Genomic DNA, 26,461 nt, shown 5'->3' on the forward strand with positions numbered 1-26,461 from the left:
AAATCGACTTCAGTACAACCAGCCTGACCAGCCATAGATGAAAAGAAATTTGTCTGCTCCCTGATGAACCATCTGAATTTCGATTCCTTTATGTATTACCGTACTTTCCTTTGTGACTAAACTATCCCAATCTAAATAAATACATATAACATACATCAAAATAAAAAAATAAATCACAAATTGCTCAATAATAAGTGTCCCTAAAATAAATGTCCCAAATAATGAATGTCCAAAGAATCTCTAAATAATAGTGTCTTTTTCCACCTCCAAACCAAATATTGTCTTTCTTTAGATAATCCAAACTTAACGTTTCCAGATTCTTCGCGTACCTGAAAAATGTGTGCATTGTTATTGAGGTATTGGTTGAATTTTTTGTGTTTGTGTCTATATTGAGATATATACATATATATATATTATTTTTTTCACGTGTGATTTGAGTGCACGTTATGCAGTTTGCATGATACACGATTTGTGGCACTTTATCTTCTTATGTAAAAGGTAATACACTATCTTAAGTTTATATTTTTGAGGTACACGAAGAATCTGGAAACGTTACGTTTGGATTATCTAAAGGAAGACAATATTTGGTTTGGAGGTGGAAAAAGACACTATTATTTAGAGATTCTTTGGACATTCGTTATTTGGGACATTTATTTTTGGGACACTTATTATTGAGCAGTTTGTGATTTATTTTTTTATTTTTATTTTGATGTATGTTATATGTATTTATTTAGATTGGGATAGTTTAGTCACAAAGGAAAGTTCGGTAATATGTATGTTGACTTTCAAGGGTGAAAGTTTTTGACTTTCCTTTCTGGGTGTGTATAATATTGGTAAAGGTGGTATTGTGCAGAGTATTATACTATCGATTCCTTTATGGCCTAATTAAAAGGGAGGGGAAACCAGACCACATTTTAGTTAGGATATCACATAACTCAAAGCTGACCCTACATCCAAGCCAAATTTCCATTTTCCAGCGGATTCACAAATTTTATGAAATGAAGCAGTTCAGAGGGGTAATTTGGGTGCAAACGCTAAGATTTCTGCCTTTAAAGGGAGAAGGTGAAGAACCAATTTCTCAGAAGCTTTTTTTGTGGAATATCTTATTACTTACCTGTTTGACTAGCACCTCTCTCTCTGAATGAAAATCATCAAATGTTGATGATACAAACACTCGAACTGTAATCCATCCAGAAGACACTGGTAATTCAAATGGCCTCTTAGTTGGGGGTAAATTATTAATTGCATTCCACAGGTGGGCTATTTGATTGGATGAGCTCTAGCGACATAAAGAACAAAAAGTAGCAAAGTTAAAGAAAACAATCCACTTACGGCCAATTACATGCATTGCAAGTACGCGCAGCATTCTTGTATGTTATGGAAGACTTATATCTGAGTTTACCTTTCTCCAGTGCTGATAGATCAATGCTCACTGATGTAACTCCATCCTCCATCATTGCCATCTTCTGCCTATTCGACCATTGAGCAGCCACTGATGATGTATCTTTCCAGTGTTCTTACTGGATTTACATTATCCCTGTGGACAGTAGCCAAGCTGCCTCTCATGTGGCCATTACGAGCAGCTGGTTCAACACCAAATATATAGGTTTCAGGTCTGAGCTTCTCAGTCTAACCTGGCACTGAATTAAACAATTTTTTTCCCTTACATTCGTGGAATCTGCAGTCATGATCCTGGTATCAATTTTTACAGCCAATGCCCGGCTTTCATGTAAAAGTGACCCAAGTGGCTCTAAAGCTGCCCGATCACTTTTACAGGGTATGGAAGGGGGCCCCCCTCCTGCTGCCATTCCCAGGCTTTCCCATGCCATTGGTGAGCCTAGGACAGTTGCAAGGGATCAGGCCAGCTGCAGAATGAAAAGAAGGAGGAAAATTCATTCCTCTGTAGCAATTTTGTAACTTCTGGTTTCAGTTCTTTGTTTACTGGCCAGTATAGGCCAGGCAAGCATCTTAGAAAGTGTTGAAAAAAATACATATAAATAAATTAAATAAAAGAATATAAAAAAAAATTAAAGCATACTGTAATATTTGCTAAAAATTTATAAAATTGCAGTTGGGCGTGAACTAAAATATGGACATTTGCACAGCTAGCCAACTTCAACACAGGCTAGGTAAATACAGAAGTTCATTAATATTTGACTAGTAAGACCCCAGCCCCCACATCTGCACAGTGTGGTTACTGAAGGGGGAAGAGTGGAATGGACATTCTGAATACTAGGACCCCCTACAGGGCTTTACCTCCTGAGCTGGAAGACCATGTGGACATCTGAACAGGAATGAAATTATAAGCCTGGGACAGGAAGGAGCTTTATGACGTTTTGTTCAAGATATCACTGACTGCAATTACCAACCCCCAGCTGGGGGTGTGGGTCTCAAGTCTGGAAAAAAAGGGCCCTGGCATGAGAGAATAGAGGATAATGAATGAGGATGTGTGTATAGGAGCTTGTAGATCTCTTTCCTTTCCCCGGCCTTCTCCTACCCAGTGTATATTACCCAAGTTCCTTCTTTGTAAATATTATGTAGTTTTATCCCATTTGTAAATAAACCTAACCCTTGTTGTAAGAGTTAGTCGTCCTTCTTGGAATCAAGACACCCCAAACAGCACATTTTACACACACTTATCCCCATGTGCTAACAAGCAAGTGCGAACATGTACATAGGTCTAGCATGTGTATGTACAGTGGGGCAAAAAAGTATTTAGTCAGCCACCAATTGTGCAAGTTCTCCCACTTCAAAAGATGAGAGAGGCCTGTAATTGGCATCATAGGTAGACCTCAACTATGAGAGACAAAATGAGAAAAGAAATCCAGACAATCACATTGGCTGATTTGGAAAGAATTTATTTGCAAATTATGGTGGAAAATAAGTATTTGGTCAATATCAAAAGTTCATCTCAATACTTTGTTATATATCCTTTGTTGGCAATGACAGAGGTCAAACGTTTCCTGTAAGTTTTCACAAGGTTGGCACATACTGTTGCTGGTATGTTGGCCCATTCCTCCATGCAGATCTCCTCTAGAGCAGTGATGTTTTGGGGCTGTCGCTGGGCAACATGGACTTTCAACTCCCTCCAAAGGTTTTCTATGGGGTTGAGATCTGGAGACTGGCTAGGCCACTCCTGGACCTTGAAATGCTTCTTACGAAGCCACTCCTTCGTTGCCCGGGTGGTATGTTTGGGATCATTGTCATGTTGGAAGACCCAGCCACGTTTCATCTTCAATGCCCTTGCTGATGGAAGGAGGTTTGCACTCAAAATCTCACGATACATGGCCCCATTCATTCTGTCCTGTACATGGATCAGTCGTCCTGGTCCCTTTGCGGAGAAACAGCCCCAAAGCATGATGTTGCCACCCCCATGCTTCACAGTAGGTATGGTGTTCTTTGGATGCAACTCAGCATTCTCTCTCCTCCAAACACGACAAGTTGTGTTTCTACCAAACAGTTCTATTTTGGTTTCATCTGACTATATAACATTCTCCCAATCCTCTTCTGGATCATCCAAATGCTCTCTAGCAAACTTCAGACGGGCCCGGACATGTACTGGCTTAAGCAGGGGGACACGTCTGGCACTGCAGGATCTGAGTCCCTGGCGGCGTAGTGTGTTACTGATGGTAGCCTTTGTTACGTTGGTCCCAGCTCTCTGCAGGTCATTCACTAGGTCCCCCTGTGTGTTCCTGAGATTTTTCCTCACTGTTCTTGTGATCATTTTGACCCCACGGGGTGAGATCTTGTGTGGAGCCCCAGATCGAGGGAGATTATCAGTGGTCTTGTATGTCTTCCATTTTCTAATTATTGCTCCCACAGTTGATTTGTTCACACCAAGCTGCTTGCCTATTGCAGATTCAGTCTTCCCAGCCTGGTGCAGGTCTACAATTTTGTTTCTGGTGTCCTTCGACAGCTCTTTGGTCTTCACCATAGTGGAGTTTGGAGTGTGACTGTTTGAGGTTGTGGACAGGTGTCTTTTATACTGATAACAAGTTCAAACAGGTGCCATTGATACAGGTAATGAGTGCAGGACAGAGGAGCCTCTTAAAGAAGAAGGTACAGGTCTGTGAGAGCCAGAAATCTTGCTTGTTTGTAGGTGACCAAATACTTATTTTCCACCATAATTTGCAAATAAATTCTTTCCAAATCAGCCAATGTGATTGGATTTTTTTTCTCATTTTGTCTCTCATAGTTGAGGTCTACCTATGATGCCAATTACAGGCCTCTCTCATCTTTTTAAGTGGGAGAACTTGTACAATTGGTGGCTGACTAAATACTTTTTTGCCCCACTATAAATGGTGATTGCACTACCTGGTGGGAGCAAAACTTCTAGTGCCAGAACTCATGTTTAACTCTAAATGGATAACGAGTAATAGCTTTTAAAGCATTACCTCTGGAGATGTTTAGGTACCATAGTTTGTTGACATTTCACAGATGTGCAAAATTTTAAATCTTTACATGTCTGGTTTTTTCACTTGGCAGAAAATTATCTTTTTATATTATACCAAAAATGTGGGTGTTATATTGTCTTTGTGTGTACTAAAATGCATTTTTCCTGAAAATTTGCATTTGATAAATGGCTGTGCAAATACTGCGCAAATAAAAAATGGCAACAACCACCATTTTATTCTCCAGGGCCTTTGCTTTCAGAAAATATATAATATTGAGGGATCTAAGAAACCTTCTAGCAAAAAAATGCAAATTTTAACATGTATGTGAGAAATCTCAAAATTGGCCTTGGCAGCAAGTAGTTAAAGGAGAAGTACGGCCAAAGTTAGTTTGGCTGTACTTCTCCTGTGGATCACAGCAGTGCAGTTCGTTCTGCACTCCTGTGACCCATTTTCAGCTGACAGCAGGCTAAAGTACGTTGTTGGCTGACATCACTAAGCCTTTCCAGACTGGGGAAAGATCCTGACTTTAATGTCAGGATCCACCCAGATGTCTGGACCAGCACCTGGCTCAACCTCTCAGCATGCCACTGAGATTCTGAGCCAGCCGCTCCTGCCCCCTCCACAGCCCAGTGCTCCAGTAAGCACTGGGGAGGGGGAGGGGGGGGGGAGAACAGAGCAGACAGTGGTGACTTACAGTCTTAGATCCAGCAGGGGATAGATGCAGCATTGGATCGATGCTCCATCCACCTTGGTAGGTTTGATAAAAAAGAAAAACATACTTCTCTTTTAAATGGGATACCATGTGTACAGTATAGTGTCTCAGTAGTTAGCACTTCTATCTTGCAGCACTTCAAATCTCAGACATGACACTATATCTGTGGAGTTTGCATGTTCTACCTGCACATGTGTGGGTCTACTATGAGTACTCCCAGTTTCCTTCCATATTCCATAGACATGCTGGCAGGTAATTAGTCCTAGTACAGTTGCAAGAAAAAGTATGTGAACCCTTTGGGATTACGTGGAGTTTTGCATGAATTGGGCATAAAATGTGCTCTGAACGTCATCTAAGTCACAACAATAGAAGAACACAGTCTGCTGAACATAATACTACACAAACATTAGATGTTGCCATGGTTTAATTGCACATAACATGTAAACATTCACAGTGCAGGGAGGAAAAAGTATGTGAACCTTTGGACTTAATAACTGGTTGACCCTCCTTTGGCAGCAATAACCTCAACCAAACGTTTCCTGTAGTTGCAGATCAGACCGGCACAATGATCTGGAGTCATTTTGGACCACTCCTCTTCACAAAACTGTTTCAGTATAGCAATATTCTTGGGATGTCTGGTGTGAATCGCTCTCTTAAGGTCATGCCACAGCATTTCAATCGGGTTGAGGTCAGGACTCTGACTGGGCCACTCCAGAAGGCGTATTCTCTGCTGTTGCAGCCATTGTTTTGTTGAATTACTTGTATGCTTTGGGTCATTGTCCTGTTGCATCACCCATCCTCTGCGGAGCTTCAGTTGGCGGACAGATGGTCGTACGTTTTCCTGCAAAATGTCTTGATAAACTCTGGAATTCATTTTCCCATCAATGACAACAATCCGTCCAGGCCCTGAGGCAGTAAAGCAGCCCCAAACCATGATGCTCTCTCCGCCATGTTTTACAGTGGGGATGAGGTTTGATGTTGGTGTGCTGTGCCTTTTTTTCTCCACACATAGTGTTGTGTGTTCTTCCCAAACAACTCAATCTTGGTTTCATCTGTCCACAGTACATTTTGCCAGTAGTGCTGTGGAACATCCAGGTGCTCTTTTGCAAACTTCAAACGTGCTGCAATATTCTTTTTGGACAGCAATGGCTTCCTCTGTGGTGTCCTCCCATGTACTCCATTCTTGTTTAATGTTTTCCTTATTGTAGATGTGTCAACAAAAATGTTAGCATGTGCCAGAGATTTCTGTAGGTCTTTAGCTGACACTCTGGGATTCTTCTTTACCTCATGCAGCATTCTGCACTGTGCTCTTGCAGTCATTTTTACAGGACGACCACGTCTAGGGAGAGTAGCAACAGTGCTGAACTTTCTCCATTTGTAGACAGTCTGTCTTACCGTGGACACATGAACATCAAGGCTTTTGGAGATACTTTTGTAACCCTTTCCAGCTTCATGCAAGTCAACAATTCTTGATCGTAGGTCTTCTGAGAGCTCTTTTCTGCAAGGCATGGTTCACATCACACAGTGCTTCTTGAAACCAGTAAACCCAAAACAGGTGTGTGTTTTTTAAGGGAAGGACAGCTGTCAGCAACACATCCAATATCATGAAACTGATTGCAGTCAAGGTTGGCTCACTCCTGGCTCCAATTAGCTCTGGGAGAAGTCATTAAGCTAGGGCTTCACATACTTTTTCCTCCCTGCACTGTGAATGTTTACATGTTATGTGCAATTAAACCATGGCAACATCTAATTTTTGTGTAGTATTATGTTCAGCAGACTGTGTTCTTCTATTGTTGTGACTTAGATGACATTCAGAGCACATTTTATGCCCAATTCTTGCAAAACTCCACGTAATCCCAAGGGGTTCACATACTTTTTCTTGCAACTGTAGGTGTATTTATTCATGTGAGATAGGAAACTTGAGGGCATGGACTAATGGGAATGTGTAAACTGTCACGTCTAAGTAGCTGTAACAAAGATATTTTCATCAGAAGTGGGTCAGTAGTGAACACTGCACTGCTGAGAGACATACAAAGTTTCTTCTACAAAAAAAACTCAGTTGTTTTTAAGAAGTTAGTTCCATTTTAAAGTACTGTACTGAACAAACAATTTCATCTAATCCCAAGGAAGCTACCAGGGAGTATGTGGTATGAGCTGTTTTGCAACCTTGCAATCTAAGGCTAGCCGTACAAGGTTAGAGTTTCCTTTAAATAAATTCATTTCAAAATGGTCATTAGATTTTGAACAAAATTTTTAAGGGCTTTCTAAATAAATTTGTCGGATTACTGATGATACTATTCCATGCGCTGATGTACAATCTTTCTAAATTTCCATACAAACGTGTGAATATAATCCTACCCTCGTATGGCTTCCTTAAAGTGGTAGTAAAGTTTGTTTTGTACTTGTACCTACAGGTACGTCTATATTAAGGCTTACCTATAGGTACTGTAAATATCTCCCAAACATGCACCGTTTAGGAAATATTTATTTGTGCAGCAGCACCGGTGCATGCGCTCTGAAGGAACGGAGCTGTGTGCAGTAAAAAGTGACTCCTGCACACATGCGTGGGAGTAACGTCATCGCGGCTCAACCATTCAAGCTGCTAGAGCCTGCGAACCCAGAAGAAGGACCAAGTGAATATGGAAGCCCTGTCAGTGGTGACAGCACGCCGCTGAAGGGCTGCTTTTTAAGGCAAGTTTCACATTATATGTGATGCATACTATCACATTATGCCTTTGTCTTGCAGGGGAAAACTTTTTTTTCTTTCTAGAGTTTGTTACCACTTTAAGATATTCAATATTAAGATTTCAATACTGACTAGAAATATTATTTATTTCATATAAAAGACCATGATTGCAATAGCAAACATCTCAGAAACAGAGGAGAACTGGGAACATTTAGCCTTGGAGGAAAACTGGCAGGCCCTTTCACGACATGAAAAGTTTCCCGTATATTAAAGAAAGTGCACCACACAAATTATGTTAACTAACTCTTTAACAGTAAAAAGGTAGGCATCAATTTTTAAAGCTGAATAGCAGGGGAAAAAATGTTTCCTTACTGTGGGGCTGACCTGCTCCACAAGAATGAACTACTTGTTTAGGTCTAGGGGGCCAAAAAAAAAGTCTTATAATACCTGACCCTCCACCACCCGTAGCCTGCCTCCTGGGTGTAAGATTGGTCCTTTTCTCTCCTATGCTCTGGCAGTCACAGGTCCTCTGAAATCTGAAAGTCCAATACAGAGCTTGAGGACAGTCTGCTGATGAAGTGTAAGGGAGGAGAGGATGGCGGTGGCTAATGGGGGAGCGGAAGATTGGTTAAGTAAAGCTTTCTGCCACCCTCTAGAACCCAACAAGCAGTCATTCTTGCAGTGTGGGGATAGCCCCACTGCAGGGGAGAGTTGTTCCTTTCCAAGAGATGGGTTTTAAAAATGTTTTTGCATGTTATACTATGTAAATGGGAACATGTAAGAAATATTAAGACGTTTTATCCCAATTTTGCTGCAAAAGTGGAAATACAAGGTGTGTTTAGAGGAATTAAAAAAAAATAGGTGCTGGAAGAGGGTTTGTGGGAAGGAGGTTTATTTGTTAGTTAACTGGAGATTACTAGAAATGTACTTTAACTACCATATTTTTCGCTCCATAAGACGCACCTGACCATAAGACGCAGCTAGGTTTTAGAGGCGAAAAACAAGAAAAAAAATATTCTGAACCAATGGACTGCAGATATAGTACAGGGAATGACCAGAGACTGAGGACACAGTACAGGAGATGACCAGAGACTGCGGACACAGTACAGGAGATGACCAGAGACTGCGGACAGTACAGGAGATGGACCAGAGACTGCGGACATACTACAGGAGATGGACCAGAGACTGCGGACATACTACAGGAGATGACCAGAGACTGCGGACATACTACAGGAGATGACCAGAGACTGCGGACATAGTACAGGAGATGACCAGAGACTGCGGACATACTACAGGAGATGACCAGAGACTGTGGACATAGTACAGGAGATGACCAGAGACTGCGGACATAGTACAGGAGATGACCAGAGACTGCGGACATACTACAGGAGATGACCAGAGACTGCGGACATAGTACAGGAGATGACCAGAGACTGCGGACATAGTACAGGAGATGACCAGAGACTGCGGACATAGCACAGGAGATGACCAGAGACTGCGGACACAGTACAGGAGATGACCAGAGACTGCGGACACAGTACAGGAGATGACCAGAGACTGCGGACACAGTACAGGAGATGATCAGAGACTGCGGACACAGTACAGGAGATGACCAGAGACTGCGGACACAGTACAGGAGATGACCAGAGACTGCGGACACAGTACAGGAGATGATCAGAGACTGCGGACACAGTACAGGAGATGACCAGAGACTGGACATAGTACAGGAGATGACCAGAGACTGCGGACAGTACAGGAGATGGACCAGAGACTGCGGACATACTACAGGAGATGACCAGAGACTGCGGACATAGTACAGGAGATGACCAGAGACTGTGGACATAGTACAGGAGATGACCAGAAACTGCGGACATACTACAGGAGATGACCAGAGACTGCGGACATAGTACAGGAGATGACCAGAGACTGCGGACATAGTACAGGAGATGACCTTAGACTGCGGACATAGTAGAGGAGATGACCAGAGACTGCAGGCACAGTACAGGAGATGACCAGAGACTGCAGACACAGTACAGGAGATGATCAGAGACTGCGGACACAGTACAGGAGATGATCAGAGACTGCGGACACAGTACAGGAGATGACCAGAGACTGCGGACACAGTACAGGAGATGACCAGAGACTGCGGACACAGTACAGGAGATGATCAGAGACTGCGGACACAGTACAGGAGATGACCAGAGACTGGACATAGTACAGGAGATGACCAGAGACTGCGGACAGTACAGGAGATGGACCAGAGACTGCGGACATACTACAGGAGATGACCAGAGACTGCGGACATAGTACAGGAGATGACCAGAGACTGTGGACATAGTACAGGAGATGACCAGAAACTGCGGACATACTACAGGAGATGACCAGAGACTGCGGACATAGTACAGGAGATGACCAGAGACTGCGGACATAGTACAGGAGATGACCTTAGACTGCGGACATAGTAGAGGAGATGACCAGAGACTGCAGGCACAGTACAGGAGATGACCAGAGACTGCAGACACAGTACAGGAGATGATCAGAGACTGCGGACACAGTACAGGAGATGACCAGAGACTGGACATAGTACAGGGAAAATACCAGGGACACAGTACAGATGACCAGAGACTGCAGACAGTGCAGGGGATGACCAGAGACTGCTGACCTTTGGGGAGGGAGGGGGAGCGGGTACTTGAATTTGACAGGTACCCGCTCCCACTTCCGCAGCGTTGTCTTTCTCTCTTCTTCCCGCGCCGGCTTCTGTGACAGCCAGGTGCCCACTGCGCATGCGCGAGAAGCGCTGCGCTTTGTGAATGGCCCGGCGCCTTCTGGGACCTGTCATGTGGACCATTCACAAAGCGCAGCGCATGCGCAGTGGGCACCCGGCTGTCACAGAAGCCAGCGCGGGAAGACTGTGCAGCGCTGGAGCGAGGAACGGGTAAGGCCTTGCAGGAGAGAACAGCTGAGTGGCCGGCCCGGTATTCTGACATGGTGGCGGCAGAAATACCGGACCGGCCGCTTTATATTCGCTCCATAAGACGCATTGACGTTTTCCCCCCTTTTTTGGGGGGAAAAAAGTGCGTGTTATGGAGCGAAAAACACGGTACTTGTCTACCGGACACTTATACCCCCTTCCCGTCCAGGCCAATTTTCAGCTTTCAGCGCTGTCGCACTTTGAATGACAATTGCGCGGTCATGCAACGCTGCACCCATATGAAATTTTTATCATTTTTTCACACAAATAGAGCTTTCTTTTGGTGGTATGTACTCACCGCTGGGTGTTTTATTTTTTGCGCTATAAACAAAAATGTTAAAAAAAAAAATTCTTTGTTTCTATTATAAAATTTTGCAAACAAGTAATTTTTTTCCTTCACTGATGTGCGTTGAAGGGGCTGCACTGATAGGCAGCACTGACGGGCATTGATAGGCGGCACTGATAAGCAACAATGATGGGCACTGATAGGTGGCACTGACTGGTGGCATTCCTGGGCACTAACTGGCAGAACTGCTGGGTGGCACTGATGGGCAGCGATCATCATAATTTTTCTCCTTCACTGATGTGCGTTGATGAGGCTGCACTGATAGGCAGAACTGACAAGCACTGATAGGCGGCACTGATATGCAACAATGATGAGCACTGATAGGTGGCACTGATATGCAACAATGATGGGCACTGATAGGCAGCACTGACTGGCAGCACTGCTGGGTGACACTGATTGGTGGTACTGCTGGGCACAGATGGGCAGCACTGGTGGGTGGCATTGCTGATTATCAGTGCCCTGATGATCGGTGCCGATCCCTCCTCTGACAATTGCAGGTTATCAGCAGTACTTTCCTCACGCTGTGACAGCGTGAGGAAAGCGCAGCCAAAAACCAGCAACTGTATTTACCGGTGATCTGCTGTGTCATTGGACACGGCTGATCACGTGATAAAAGGCCGCTGTGATTGGCCTTTTATCACCATACATGATCACGGAGATAGCCGAAGGCGCGTTCTGGAAGGACGTCATATGACGCCCTCCCAGAACTGGCCAGCCGCAGTGAAGCCGTCATTCAGCTATCTGGGGTCGGCAAGTGGTTAAAGCAAAATGTGCTCATATCTCCATTGCTAAGTTCATTATGTCTGCTCTATTAGCATTAGAAATGTAATACTTTTAGGACATCTGAAATGTGTCTATGTTGGCATTATAAGCATTTTGCGGCAATTCTCTCTAAAGCCTAGCACACATGATCAGAAAATCATAGAACATATACTGCTTTTGAAGCGATCGTACGATAATCTGATTGTTTGTACACAGTTTTCGTCTGAAATTAGTCAAAGGGACAAGCACAAACATTTTTCTCGTACAATACCAGATCGCACTATTTTCGTTTGATTAGTACACTTTTCATCCGCAAATACAATACAAAAACAATACAATACATTACATCACTGCTGAATTTTTATTGTCATACAATAATTTTCATGAACTCTTCACTTTCGAAAAGAGACTGGCATACAAAAAAAACTGGATGATCATTCATCCAATATTCTCATCGTGTGTACAGGGCTTTAAACCTTGGACAAGCTGACATGCCCTCCTCTTCCTCCCATTCTGAAGCTCCCTATAAAATACAAGTGCAGAAGCATGACATTTTTTTACCTTTACCTCAGTTTTTCCACGACCCTTCTCCTCCTTCCCAGTCATTCTAGTCACCACAATCCCCATGTCACAGCTCAGTTAGCTGGTCACCATGACACCCGGAAACACTACTCTGGCACCTGTCTTTGTGTACGCACCGCAGAACAAAGAGATGCATTGTTACTAGAATACTTTGTATTCCTAGAGAACTATGTAGAAACATTACTAGTACTACTAGCTAGCATTTATTTAAAGCTGAAGTTTAGTATGACTTTTATTGCATAGTTACATTGGTCCAGCTTGGTAAGTATGCATATCTCATACCTGAACAATCCGTGTTCAAGGCTGACAGTCATTCTACTTGCCACTACAATACTACTTTAGTATAGTCACCACTACTACAATGATGGCAGCCGTCTTCTGGGCCCAGCGTCAGGCAGCGGTAAGTAGGTGCTTACAGGGTATATATGAATTTCGGGTTCCTGTGTTCATTGTACTGTTATATATGTATGTAGTGTGTATACAGGCTACCATGTGAGCTAGGAAAGAGTTAAAATAATGATTCTCTTTCCCAGATATTCATGGTTCTATCCATTACTGTAGGTGCATAAATACAAGGGGAGGGAACTAGCACTGGCCAGCTAGCTTCGGTTCTGGAGCACCCCCATTGGAATGGAGGGAAAGGTCTGCTGTGCTGTGTAGTCCCTCTTGAGCACATGGCCCCCTACTGGGTCACCATGTTGGCATTCTCCCTGGGGAAATTACTCTACCTGAAATGGACTTGAACTGAATGGACTTTGCTTCCCTGAAAGGTATGCAATGGACAGCCTGGGTTAGGTAGTGCTAGGACTGTGTATAGAGAACTGTAAGAGACTGTGTTGCATTACTTGCAAAGAAACTTCAGTAATGTTCTGTTAACCATTGAATGCCTGGTCTGAAGCTCATCAAAGGGTGCATTAAAGTACATGGTGTAGCTAAAGAACTGAGCCTTTAACATACAAGGAACAAAGAGGAAGAGGAGGAGAAAGAGAGCCACCATGGAGGGATTAACCATGTGGAGGACTGGAAAGAGAAGTGGCCACCCGGCTATTGCCATGAGTAACAGGACTGGTGGCAATGCTATAGCAGCCAGCCAGCAGGAGAGTGGTGCAAGGCATGAATGACTGTGTCCTCTGGTTAGCGAGGGGGTTGGTGTTCTGACTCCCTCTCAGGTAGTTGGTGCCTCTAGTTTACCTGGGACCAAATCTGCGGCACACTGATCCTATGGATCAGGCTGGAGGTACTGCAAAGAATCTGTTGGGAATGCAACAGCATGTACTATAATGTACTATATACAGTATTCTGTGGTAATATCACTTGACCAGTAGATGGCACTGTACGCTAAAGGTTACTAGTTGTGTATGTGTAAAACTTGCTGGTTCTCACCTCTCTCTATCATCTCTTCAGGAAGTAATGTGTCTGTAACATGTCTGCTGTTATACAGTCTGCTGCAATGTGCTCTCTATATTTGTAACTTAAGCCACACAAGTAAAGCCTGAATTCTGCTATCACTACCAGTGTCTTCTATAACACATAACCAACAGGTTATGGGCCCAGCTCCAGACACTGGAAAAAGGAAAACTACAAGCAAGTAAGTGCTGCATTTACAATCCAATTCACTGAAAGATGGCAAGTGCTTCAGATATGAAGTTTACAATAGCAAAGCTCAACAATACCAACTACCAGCTATGGAAGTTTAAGCTTGAAATGCTGTTATCCAAAGATGACTTGTGGCCGGTACTAGATACACACAGACCCAATGACAACCCGGAAGAATGGGACAGAAAAAACAGGCAAGCAAAAGCAGTCATAAGCCTGTTAGTGGAGGATGATCAACTCATTCATATAAGGAAAGAAAGCACAGCTAAAGGTATGTGGACTGCATTACAAAAACTGCATGAACGTGCAAACCTAAACAGTAAACTATATCTGCTACGCAAACTGTACAAGATGAGGCTGGAAAAAGGGCAGGAAATGGGTGAACATGTAAATGCCATGCTAGAAATTGTGGACCAGCTGGGTGCAATAGGTGAAGATTTAAAAAGCAACCATGTTGTTTCAATACTTCTGTGCAGCCTTCCAGAATCATACAGTGCCCTTATAAATGCTCTAGAAACTAGACCGGAAACTGAACTGACGCTAGAATATGTTAAGGGAAAATTAATTGATGAATACAGCAGAAGAAAGGAAAATTTGCATAGTGAAGAGAACGAGAGACCAGAGGCAGCTCTGAAGGTGCATGAAGGCATAAGACGAAGCAAAGAAACCAGGGTATGTTTTCGCTGCAAAAAGGCCGGTCACCTGAAAAAGAACTGTTCAATCTGGAAAGCTGAGCAGCGAAAGCGGGAGCTACCCACAAGAGAAAGAGCTAAAGCAGTCATGAAAGAAAATGAAAGTGCATCATGGAGTGGTACTTTTAAAGTGACTCAGAATAGTACCTCACATGGATGGTACATTGATTCAGGGGCAACAAGTCACATGACAAGCGATGAGACGTTCTTCACAGAAATTGATTTTAGTGTAAAAGATAAAGTCTTCCTAGCAAATGGGAAAAGTATTACAGCGGAAGGTAAAGGTCAGGGATTTCTGAACTGCAAAACACCATCAGGGGGCAAGCAGAGCATCCTTGTAAAGAATGTTCTATATGTTCCAAGCCTAGAAGGAAGCCTCCTATCAGTTAAAACCCTTGCAAGCAATGGACTCACTGTCCAGTTCAGAGGTAATGAATGCACAATTCAAAATGGAAAGCAAATTTTAGCAAGAGGATGATTAAATGAACATCTGTACAAACTCGTCACTGAAAGTGAGAAGGCTAATGCGGCAACTCATAACCCACATGACAAGTGCATCCACCTGTGGCATAGAAGATTGGGGCATCGAAACCCAGAAGCTATAAAGGACTTTGCAAAGAGAGGTCTATCAGAAGACATGAAAATATTGCCTTGCCACACACTCAGCAAGTGCACGTGTTGCATCAAAGCAAAGGCCACCCGAACCCCTCTTCCACAGACCAGTCAGAGTAAAACCATTAAACCCATGGAACTGATACACAGTGATGTGTGCGGACCAATGAAAACCATCACACCTGGCGGGAACAGGTATTTACTGACTTTCATTGACGATTATTCCAGGTACACAATAACGTATCTAATGAAGCACAAAAGTGAGACATTAAAAAAATTTCAAGAGTTTGTAGCTATGACAAGCAACAAGTTTCAAAGGAAACCTGGAATAATATGCACTGACAATGGAGGGGAATATATGAATAAAGAGATGGAATCATACCTAAAGAAACAAGGCATTATACACCAAACAACCGTACCATACACTCCTGAGCAAAACGGTGTAGCGGAAAGAAAGAATCGCACTCTTGTAGAAATGACAAGATGTATGATTACGGACGCTGGCTTACCTAACAAATACTGGGGAGAAGCAATAATGACTGCAACATACCTACAAAACAGGCTCCCATCAAAAGCTATTGAGAGTACACCATATGAAATGTGGAATGGATCAAAACCTAACGTAGGACACATCAGAGTGTTTGGCTGTAAAGGATATGCCCACATTCCAAGTCAGAAACGCTCCAAGTTGGAGAACAAAGCCATAGAAGGCATTCTGGTTGGCTACAGTGAGCAGAGTAAGGGATATAGAATCCTTTGTCCAAAGACCAACAAGGTCACAGTAAGCCGCAGTGTTTATTTTGATGAAAGTGAAGCACCAGATAATACAATTCTTGAAAAATGTGGAGAGGATTTACACACTGAATCGGCAAGAGACACTGATTTATGCGAAGCAGGACAAGAGCCAGAACAAGAAGTGGAACTTACAATCAACGATCCAATAGAACCCACTGAACAACAAGAAATCAGAAGATCCTCACGAATGACAAAAGGGATACCACCCCGCAGGTTATCATACGCTGCTAAACAACATCAAACACAGGAGCCAACATCCTGGGAAGACATGTGGAGAAAAGCAGCTGGAGAAGAAATAAAATCACTTCAAGAAAATAAAACTTGGTCACTAACAGAACTCCCTCCTGGTCACAAAACCATCGGAAGCAAATGGACTTTTAAAGTGAAATATGATACAGAAGGAAACAAGTGACTGTTGCACTCTCTTCAACTGAAGCGGAATACATAGCAGCAGCACATGCATGTCAAGAAGCCATTTGGATTCGTCAACTTCTACTAGACATGGGACTGAATATGTCACAACCCACACCCATCTTTGAAGACAATCAGGGATGCATAAAGTTTACACACTCTGAGAAGATTAACCCAAGAACCAAGCACATTGATGTAAGATATCATCTGCTCAGAGACATGCAAGAACAAGGGGTTATCGACATCCAGTACTGCCCATCAGAGGAGATGACTGCAGACGCACTCACCAAACCTTTGCCAAGGGAACGTTATTGTTTTCTACAAAAGAGACTAAATGTCATATAATTATGCACATGCCGTTGAGAAGGGGTGTTGGGAATGCAACAGCATGTACTATAATGTACTATATACAGTATTCTGTGGTAATATCACTTGACCAGTAGATGGCACTGTACGCTAAAGGTTACTAGTTGTGTATGTGTAAAACTTGCTGGTTCTCACCTCTCTCTATCATCTCTTCAGGAAGTAATGTGTCTGTAACATGTCTGCTGTTATACAGTCTGCTGCAATGTGCTCTCTATGTTTGTAACTTAAGCCACACAAGTAAAGCCTGAATTCTGCTATCACTACCAGTGTCTTCTATAACACATAACCAACAGAATCAAGGGTTTAGGTGTTCTGCAGAAGTCAGTGCTTTGTACACAGTGGGACCTCCACAGGAGTGAGGTGGAAATTAACTGCTTGCCGCCCACCAACAGTAGTTGTACTGCAAGCGAGCACCAGCTCCAGGCCAAGCGATATACCTGTACTTCGTGATATTTTTTTCAGGTTCAGGGAGCATACTCCTGCTGACCTGTGCTGTGATTGGACACAGCACGAGCTTGGCAGCTGATTTCAGCCAATGATTTTTGCCTGAAGTCAGCAGATCGGCTGCAACCAATCACACACAGAGTTCTGTTTTTACAAAACACAGAACTCTGTGTACAAGGAATAGCAAAAAATGAAAAGAGCACATATAACACACATTACACATTGTTAGGCACACAGTTAACCCATTGGTTGCCTCTAGATGTTAATCCCTTCCTAGTCAGTGTTATTAGTACAGTGACAGTGTACAGTATTAGCACTGATCACTGTATTAGTGTCACTGCTGATGTCAGTGTCAGTTAGGCCCTGATTTACTAATGTGCCTACGTGCATTTCCGTGGGCTAACGTCTACTTTTCAATAGCGACCGTCTACTTTTAGACAGCAAAGACATTTACTAAAGAAAGCGTCTAACAAGTAGACGCGAAATGGAATTTACTAACTAGGCACAATCCAGTAATCAGTCTAAGAAAGCAGACGTTCTAAGAAAGCAAACGTGCTAAGAAGCACGTCTAACACAATGAAAAATCACTGCAGAGACATGTTCACATTGAAATTTGCGTTCACGTGGGGGGGTGCCAAGATCTAGGGACCCCCTTGTTAAAGGGGGCTCCAGATTCTGATAGGCCCCCTGCCTGCAGACCCCTACAAACACCGGCCAGGCCCCCCTGCCCCCCCCCAAGGTTGAGGGCATGTGGCCTGGTATGATTCAGGAGGGGGGGCTCACTCGTCCCCCCCTTTCCTGACCTGCCGGACTGCATGCTCGGATAAGGGTCTGGTATGAATTTTGGGGGGGGGCCCACACCATTTTTTTTAAATTTTAGCATGGAAGTTTCCCTCTAAATACATACAGACCCGAAGGGTTTGGTGTGGATGGGAGGGGGGACCCCACGCTATTTTTTTAATTATTTTTTTAATTCCCGGCAATGCTTTTAAATTCAGCTGTCAGTGGGGATCTCTGCTGACAGCTGAAACATGAACGCTGCATTGGTTTTCACTACTAAAACGCCGCATGACTTGATAAAATAACTCATGCAGTATTTTAGTAGTGACAACCATGTGTTAATGTTTCAGCTGTCAGCGGGGTTCCCCACTGACAGATGAATGTAAAAGAATTACCGGAAATTAAATACTAAAAAAAATGCTGTGTGGTCCCCCCTCCCATCCATACCAAGCCCTTCGGGTCTGGTATGGATCTTAAGGGGTAACACCATGTCAAAATAAAAAACAAATGGTGTGGGGTCCCCCCCAAATCCATACCAGACCCTTTTCCGAGCATGCAGCCCAGCAGGTCAGGAGAGGGGGGTGGACAAGCGAGCGCCCCCCCTCCTGAACCATACCAGGCCACGTGCCCTCAACATGAGGGGATGCTCTGGGGCAGGGAGGCTCCCCCCCAAAGCATCTTGTCCCCATGTTGATGGGGACAAGGGCCTCTTCCCCAAATCCCTGGCCAGTGGTTGTGGGGGTCTGCGGGTGGGGGGCTTATCAAAATCTGGAAGCCCCCTTTAACAAGGGGGCCCCCAGATCCCTCCCACCCTACGTGATTGAGTATGGGGTACATGATACCGCTACTTATTCACAAAAAAACAAAAAGTGTAGTGTAAAAAAAGACAGGACACGGTCTTTGACAAGTCCTTTAATAAAAGAAAAATCTAAAAGATTGTCCCCCGAAGTAGATCCAACGTCAATCATGGTGTAAGCCGCCGGCGACCCTAAGATTAGTATCACAGCTCAGTGGATAAGTGGTTAGCACTGCTGCCTCACAGCGCTAGGGTCGTCAGTTTAAATCCGAACCACGGCAAAGAAGCCTGATCTCCTTGGGCGGCCGCCCTAAAATACAGTTGCAAGAAAAAGTATGTGAACCCCTTGGGATTACATGGAGTTTTGCATGAATTGGGCATAAAATGTGCTCTGAACGTCATCTAAGTCACAACAATAGAAGAACACAGTCTGCTGAACATAATACTACACAAACATTAGTGGTTGCCATGGTTTAATTGCACATAACATGTAAACATTCACAGTGCAGGGAAGAAAAAGTATGTGAACCTTTGGACTTAATAACTGGTTGACCCTCCTTTGGCAGCAATAACCTCAACCAAACGTTTCCTGTAGTTGCAGATCAGACCTGCACAACGATCTGGAGTAATTTTGGACCACTCCTCTTCACAAAACTGTTTCAGTGTAGCAATAATCTTGGGATGTCTGGTGTGAATCGCTCTCTTAAGGACATGCCACAGCATTTCAATCGGGTTGAGGTCAGGACTCTGACTGGGCCACTCCAGAAGGCGTATTCTGTGCTGTTGCAGCCATTGTTTTGTTGAATTACTTGTATGCTTTGGGTCATTGTCCTGTTGCATCACCCATCCTCTGCGGAGCTTCAGTTGGCGGACAGATGGTCGTACATTTTCCTGCAAAATGTCTTGATAAACTCTGGAATTAATTTTCCCATCAATGACAACAATCCGTCCAGGCCCTGAGGCAGCAAAGCAGCCCCAAACCATGATGCTCCCTCCGCCATGTTTTACAGTGGGGATGAGGTTTTGATGTTGGTGTGCTGTGCCTTTTTTTCTCCACACATAGTGTTGTGTGTTCTTCCCAAACAACTCAATCTTGGTTTCATCTGTCCACAGTATATTTTGCCAGTAGTGCTGTGGAACATCCAGGTGCTCTTTGCAAACTTCAAACGTGCTGCAATATTCTTTTTGGACAGCAATGGCTTCCTCCGTGGTGTCCTCCCATGTACTCCATTCTTGTTTAATGTTTTCCTTATTGTAGATGTGTCAACAAAAATGTTAGCATGTGCCAGAGATTTCTGTAGGTCTTTAGCTGACACTCTGGGATTCTTCTTTACCTCATGCAGCATTCTGCGCTGTGCTCTTGCAGTCATTTTTACAGGACGACCACACCTAGGGAGAGTAGCAACAGTGCTAAACTTTCTCCATTTGTAGACAGTCTGTCTTACCGTGGACACATGAACATCAAGGCTTTTGGAGATACTTTTGTAACCCTTTCCAGCTTCATGCAAGTCAACAATTCTTGATCGTAGGTCTTCCGAGAGCTCTTTTCTGCAAGGCATGGTTCACATCAGACAGTGCTTCTTCAAACCAGTAAACCCAAAACAGGTGTGTGTTTTTTAAGGGCAGGACAGCTGTCAGCAACACATCCAATATCATCACACTGATTGGAATCAAGGTTGGCTCACTCCTGGCTCCAATTAGCTCTGGGAGAAGTCATTAAGCTAGGGCCTCACATACTTTTTCCTCCCTGCACTGTGAATGTTTACATGTTATGTGCAATTAAACCATGGCAACACCTAATGTTTGTGTAGTATTATGTTCAGCAGACTGTGTTCTTCTATTGTTGTGACTTAGATGACGTTCAGAGCACATTTTATGCCCAATTCATGCAAAACTCCACGTAATCCCAAGGGGTCCACATACCTTTTCTTGCAACTGTAGATGTGCTGGCAGCATCTTTGCTTTCTGTCTAAATGATCCCTAGAATGTGAATTAGAATGAGGCCTTGTCTGTTCAAACACCTTTAAAGCTGTACCTTATGTGAATGTCAAACGATGGGGATGAGATAAGGGCCTGGACTAATGATTGATTTGATATTGCTGGTTTCTATCCAACCCTTTTTGGGAAGGTTTGTCAAGCCAAGAGCTGACAGAGAGAGAAGAGTGAGCGAGAGAGAAAAGGTTTAAAAAAAAAAAAAAAAAAAATTAATAAAATAATGGCATAGAGTCCCCCTCCAAATCCATAACATACCTTTATCTGAGTATGCAGATACCGCATGCCTTCAAAGATTTATTTCCTTTGTTGAATTGCCTGCTTGGTTCACACTAGATGCGATTTAAAATTGTGTTTTTTGTTGGCAATTTCACTGTTTTCTGTAGATTTGTGATTGTGAATCAATTGTGTTTTGCATTGCGATTTCTATTGTAGTCTATATGTGAAATCGCTACAAAATGCAGAAAAAGTTAGACAAGAACTACTTTTGAAATTGTTCTGCAGCAAATCGCTTATGTTAAGACACTCACATCCACATTCATTAGATCCGATATCAAGTACAATTTCAATTCCCAAATCGCACCTGATGCGACTTGGCATGCGATTTGCATGCCCTGCGACTTGCAAATTGCATGCCAAATTGCACCCGATGTGACCGGGGGATAACACCACAGTCACATCTAATCCGATTTGAAAATTGGGCAACTTACAGTGAAGTCGCACGATTTCAAAATCAGATTGGATGTGAATGGAGCCTATAGTGGACAATAGGGTGCGACTTGGCCTACGATTTGCAAGTCGCCTGCCATGCAAATCGCATGCCAAATTGCACCCAACTGGGAGCCACCCCGGTCACATCAAAGCGGATTTTGAAGTGGTGTGACTTACACTACGGTCACATCATGTGACTTACAGTGAAGTCACATGATTTCAACGTCGGGGGACATGCTGATTTAAAGTGCGATTTGCAAGACATCTGACACAGATCTCTCTGCAAAATGTATGAAAAGTAGTGTATTCATTACTTTAGAAATTGTTGCGGCTCCAACCAAGTTTGAACCACACCAATATGAACGCTCTAATAGCGGTCACATTGAGTGCGACTTGGCATGTGATTTGCATGACATGCAACTTGCAAATCGTATGCCAAGTTACACCCTATTGTCTGCTATTAGAGTGGTCACATGGGTGCGTTTCTGACACTGATTTCTAAAGTAGTACATGTACTACTTTTGTGGCAATTTGCATAGAAATCTGTGTCAGATGTCTTGCAAATTGCAAGAAAATCAGCATCTTCACTGTAAGTCGCACGATTTCTAATTCGGCTTTGATGTGACCGGGGTGTAAGGCCTTTTTATGTTTGACTTCCTGACTGTTTTTCTGATTTATGGGAAATCCCGCATACTAGCAAAAGTGAATTGACATTTTCAGTATTGCATGCGAGATGTGGTCATGTGACTGCCTTAATTCATGTGATAATCTGGAGTGAATTGTGCCCATAGTGCCAATAAATATTGCCATGGGGTTCCCTTTCACATCCCTGTTCAATGCTCTGTTGTATGCTGCACAGGTATACTTCACTGTGGCTTTCTTTCTGACTCTAATTTGTGGGGGCTGTATACCAAGGGTTAACGCAGGTGGGAAGAGGATTCATCAGGTGCAAGCACTTTCTCTTACCAAATGAATGACAGTGGTGGGTGTAGTCTATGTTATATAAAGAGTTGCAGTAGTGGCTGATTTTTCCTTGTAATAGGCCAGGTTTTTTTCAGCAAGTCCTTGTCTGTGGTGGTTTGGGGAGGAAGAGAGATTGTGGTGAATTGTCCCAGACCACACTCACACGGTGTTTTGATTTGGGCTGTAAATGTTTTGCATTTTTTTTCCTTCTAAGTTGTGTGTGTGTGTTATTGTACAATGATTGTGCTTATTATCTTTGCATTGTAATCCTAACACATGTCAATTGCTCTGCTCTACCAAATCTGCACTTGGCTACAGTTTGCTTGCTTATTTAGACTGAAATGCAGTTTTTGGACAAACCAGATGAGAAATGTATGTGTGGGGGATTTGGGGAGGTGGGAAGTGTTTTATTTTGGCACGTATGTATTTTTATATTGCTATTTTGATCTGCAGCCTGTTTTGTGGATAGATAAGCCTACTAAGTGATCCATATTAACTGTTTGTTTCCTGCTGTAACCTGTGAAAGCACAGTTTATTAGAAGTATAATCTTTTAGATTGTAAGCTCCTGTTCTATTTTAGCAACATCAATCCTGCTTTTTTTTCCCTCCAAGAAATTGACTACCTACTTGTTGCTGCTGTCCAAATAAATGTGGAATATGTATTTGATAATAAATGTTTGGACTATATTTATTTTTTGGGGGGTTATTTCATGTTCAAGTTCAATATACTAGCACCCCTAACACTTATATTTTGCGAGCTATATAATATGCCCAAATCTAGCTTGTTAGAGTGCACATATGCAAATATGTCCAAACTAACAAACCAAAAGCCCCCTATTGCACCACAAGACCATGTTATGTACCAATGAATAGGTCGTGTTCAATGTCCAGCTAGCTATTCTTTTTCTACAATCCTCTTAACAGTAATAATAAATTAGGCCCCCAATTTATGTTGTCTTTGGGCCTTTACCGGCAAACATATATTCACCAATGCCAAATACACAATAGAGCTGCAAACATATATTCGCCAATGCCAAATACACAATAGAGCTGCAAACATATATTCACCCATGCCATATACACAGTAGAGCTCGTCACCTATGTCATATACGCAGTAGAGCTGCAAACATATATTCACCAATGTCATATACACAGTAGAGATGCAAACATATATTCACCAATGTCATATACACAATAGAGATGCAAACATACAGTATATTCACCAATGCCAAATCCACAATAGAACTGCAAACATATATTTGCGAATGTCATATACCCAATCAAGCCGCATGGAAAATTGGTATGGTGCACAAATAAATGCCAAGACGGCTGTTGTAGGAGGCGCTAGAGCAGCTGTCATACCAGAAATACATCATGACTTTTGCGGAAGGACGTTCGCGCACACCCAGAAGTGGTAGTGGGGAGTGATAGTGGATGGGAGTGTAGTTAGGAGAGTTTAGTGGTAATTTGCAAGTCTATTTTTTGGCTTTGTGAATTGTTCTTTTGTGGAATTCCAGACCACATCAGGACATGGGGAGATCGCTGTTCTCGACCAAAGAGCTGATCCTCATTTGCAGGGGAAACATTACTAATAATTGTTGTATTTTCAGTTGAAAACATGTCCAATTCCTAGATACATAGCAGAGGTTCAAGGTATTCCATAGAAGAAGTTATTGTTCTTACTACCTATACAGGTGGCACAGACACAAGCATACACCCAGGGCCACTGTTAGATATCACGGGGCCCCGTACAGCATACCTGACAGCCCCCCACCGCCAGAGAAAATATCCAAATTATATTTATGGTAAAAATACACTAAAAATATTATTAATGGGCATAATTCCAACCAGATTCCTGTGAAATCTAAATGATAAAACTGTACTGAGTTCATAAATAAAGCTGTGTGTGTAATTGAGGTCTTGGGGCTCATTCACATGGGTACTGTGGCCTGTAGAGTGTGAATCAGTGGTTTGTTTTTGTGGCTGTCGCTGTTTTCAGGCAACCTATGTTACACTATGGAAATGCTGCAGGTCCTAATTTGACAAGCATATGGGTACAGCCCTGAACACAGGCAGTGAGCATTCAGGGCCACTTCCCCACACCTTCACACCTGTCAGATTAAAACCTGTGTTGATACAGCTGCTGTGTCCCCATAGTGTAACAGGTGGCTCCAGCCACATGAACAACCCACTCATTCATGCTGTACAGACCAGAGGACCTGTGTGAATGTGGCATTTTGTACTTTTTTTTCCCTCAGCTCATTAATTTCAATGGGCTGCCTAACGTGTGGGAACATGCAAAAATGCTGCAGGCATATTATTTTAAAAGTGTGTCGCACCTAACCACACAGTAGTGTGGTGCCATGCGTTTTGGTGGCTGTGAATGCATTTGTGTTTACTAGACATGTGGAGGTGCAATTAGGTTTTCATCATGGTACCTGCGCACATCTGCAGAGGGCATTGCATTTCTTTGCTGTGCGGGAAAATGCGTGCTCTTGCATGTGTTTCTGCACCACAAATGGTGTGAACAAGTCCTAAGGGCCAGTTCACACTATAGAAACACAGTGTCACCTACCTGATGGGAGACTGAATTGACGAGGTCGGCCTCACTTGTGTCACTAGCCCTGACCCTGCTGAAGTTGGAACAGAGGGAGTCTAGGGACCAGGGGGACAAGAGCGCCAGAGGTTTCCTTGCGGCTCTTGCAGATGATGACCTTGGTAGGCAGGATATCCTCTGATTTGGGTACTGTAGCAATAGACCAGGCAGGCACAGTGGATTACCAGATGCACAGCAGAGCCAGGTTTGTAGCCAGGACACAGGACTGGAGCGGAGTCGTAGGATAGCCAGGGTCATAACAGTCGGCAACGCGGTACAGGATCAGGAGGAAAAGCCAAAGTCAGAATCAGAGCCGAAGTCAGGAACCGGGGGCAGGAGAGTACTCAGTCGGGTCAGGAACAAACTGGGTCAGCAACAAGGAAATGAACAGGAGCAAGCAGGACACGAGGGGAGCTGAAGACCAGTCAGCACCGAATCCGGGCAGAGGCGCACCGAAAAAAATGGCCCGTCTGGCGCCAATCTTCGGCGTGCGTGTACATGTGCGTGATCGTGCATTCCTGCGCACAACCGGCAATTCTTCTGCGGGATCTCTTTCACGTATGCGCGTTCCCGATCGCGATTCTTCTTGCAGGAATTCTCTTACACACAGTCTAGATGTGTTCCAGATGTGTTTTTGCATGCACTTTTTTGATGCATGTTTAGCGTGTTCCAGAGCATCTTGGATGCATTTTTTACGTGTTCCAGTGCATTTTGGATGTGTTTTTTATGTGTTCCAGTGCATTTTCTATGCATTTCTGGTGTGTTCCACTGCATTTTGGATGTGTTTTTGACATGTTCCAGTGCATTTTTTTATACATTCCAATTCATTTTCTCCCCTCTCTTTTTCTTCAATTTAATTAGGGACATGTGCATTTTAGTGCGTTCCAGGGCGTTTTACCGCGTTCCAGTACAGTTCTATGCATAAACAATGCAGCCTGTTCGACTTTTTTGGCAGCACCTGCAACGCACTGGAACTGCAAGCGCTGATGTGAACTATGACATTGACAACCATATAACCTTCTTTCTGTGCGTTTTGGATGCAAAAAAAACAACTGAAACACATGTAGTGTGAACTGGCCCTAAAGGTTATTATAGGTAGGGGAACTGGACTGACCAGGAATTGTGAATTCAATCAGACTATTGGTGAGATACAATCAGGAATCTTATAATAATGAGAGATCTGAGCTGGAGGTGATAGGAAATGAGACACATTAACTTGATCAGTAAATAAATAGTTACATAAAAGGAGTGGGG

At 43.3% G+C, this 26,461-nt stretch overlaps 1 protein-coding gene across 1 annotated transcript in view; it reads right to left on the reverse strand.

Moving 5' to 3' along the window:
* Positions 1-12,477, reverse strand: part of LOC149447689 (telomerase protein component 1-like) — a 49,798-nt gene extending 37,321 nt beyond the window's left edge. The window contains exons 1-2 of the mRNA XM_089652192.1: positions 12,439-12,477; positions 1,115-1,279 (exon numbers count right to left, since the gene is read on the reverse strand). Coding sequence (XP_089508318.1) covers positions 1,115-1,279; positions 12,439-12,477 — 204 coding nt within the window. The remainder of the gene's footprint in view (positions 1-1,114; positions 1,280-12,438) is intronic.
* Positions 12,478-26,461: the final 13,984 nt, after the last annotated feature.

The sequence above is a fragment of the Staurois parvus genome, unplaced genomic scaffold (genome assembly GCF_062004578.1).
Source record: "Staurois parvus isolate SC_StPar_1 unplaced genomic scaffold, SC_StPar_1.0 ptg000673l, whole genome shotgun sequence".
In the NCBI taxonomy this organism is placed as follows: domain Eukaryota; kingdom Metazoa; phylum Chordata; class Amphibia; order Anura; family Ranidae; genus Staurois; species Staurois parvus.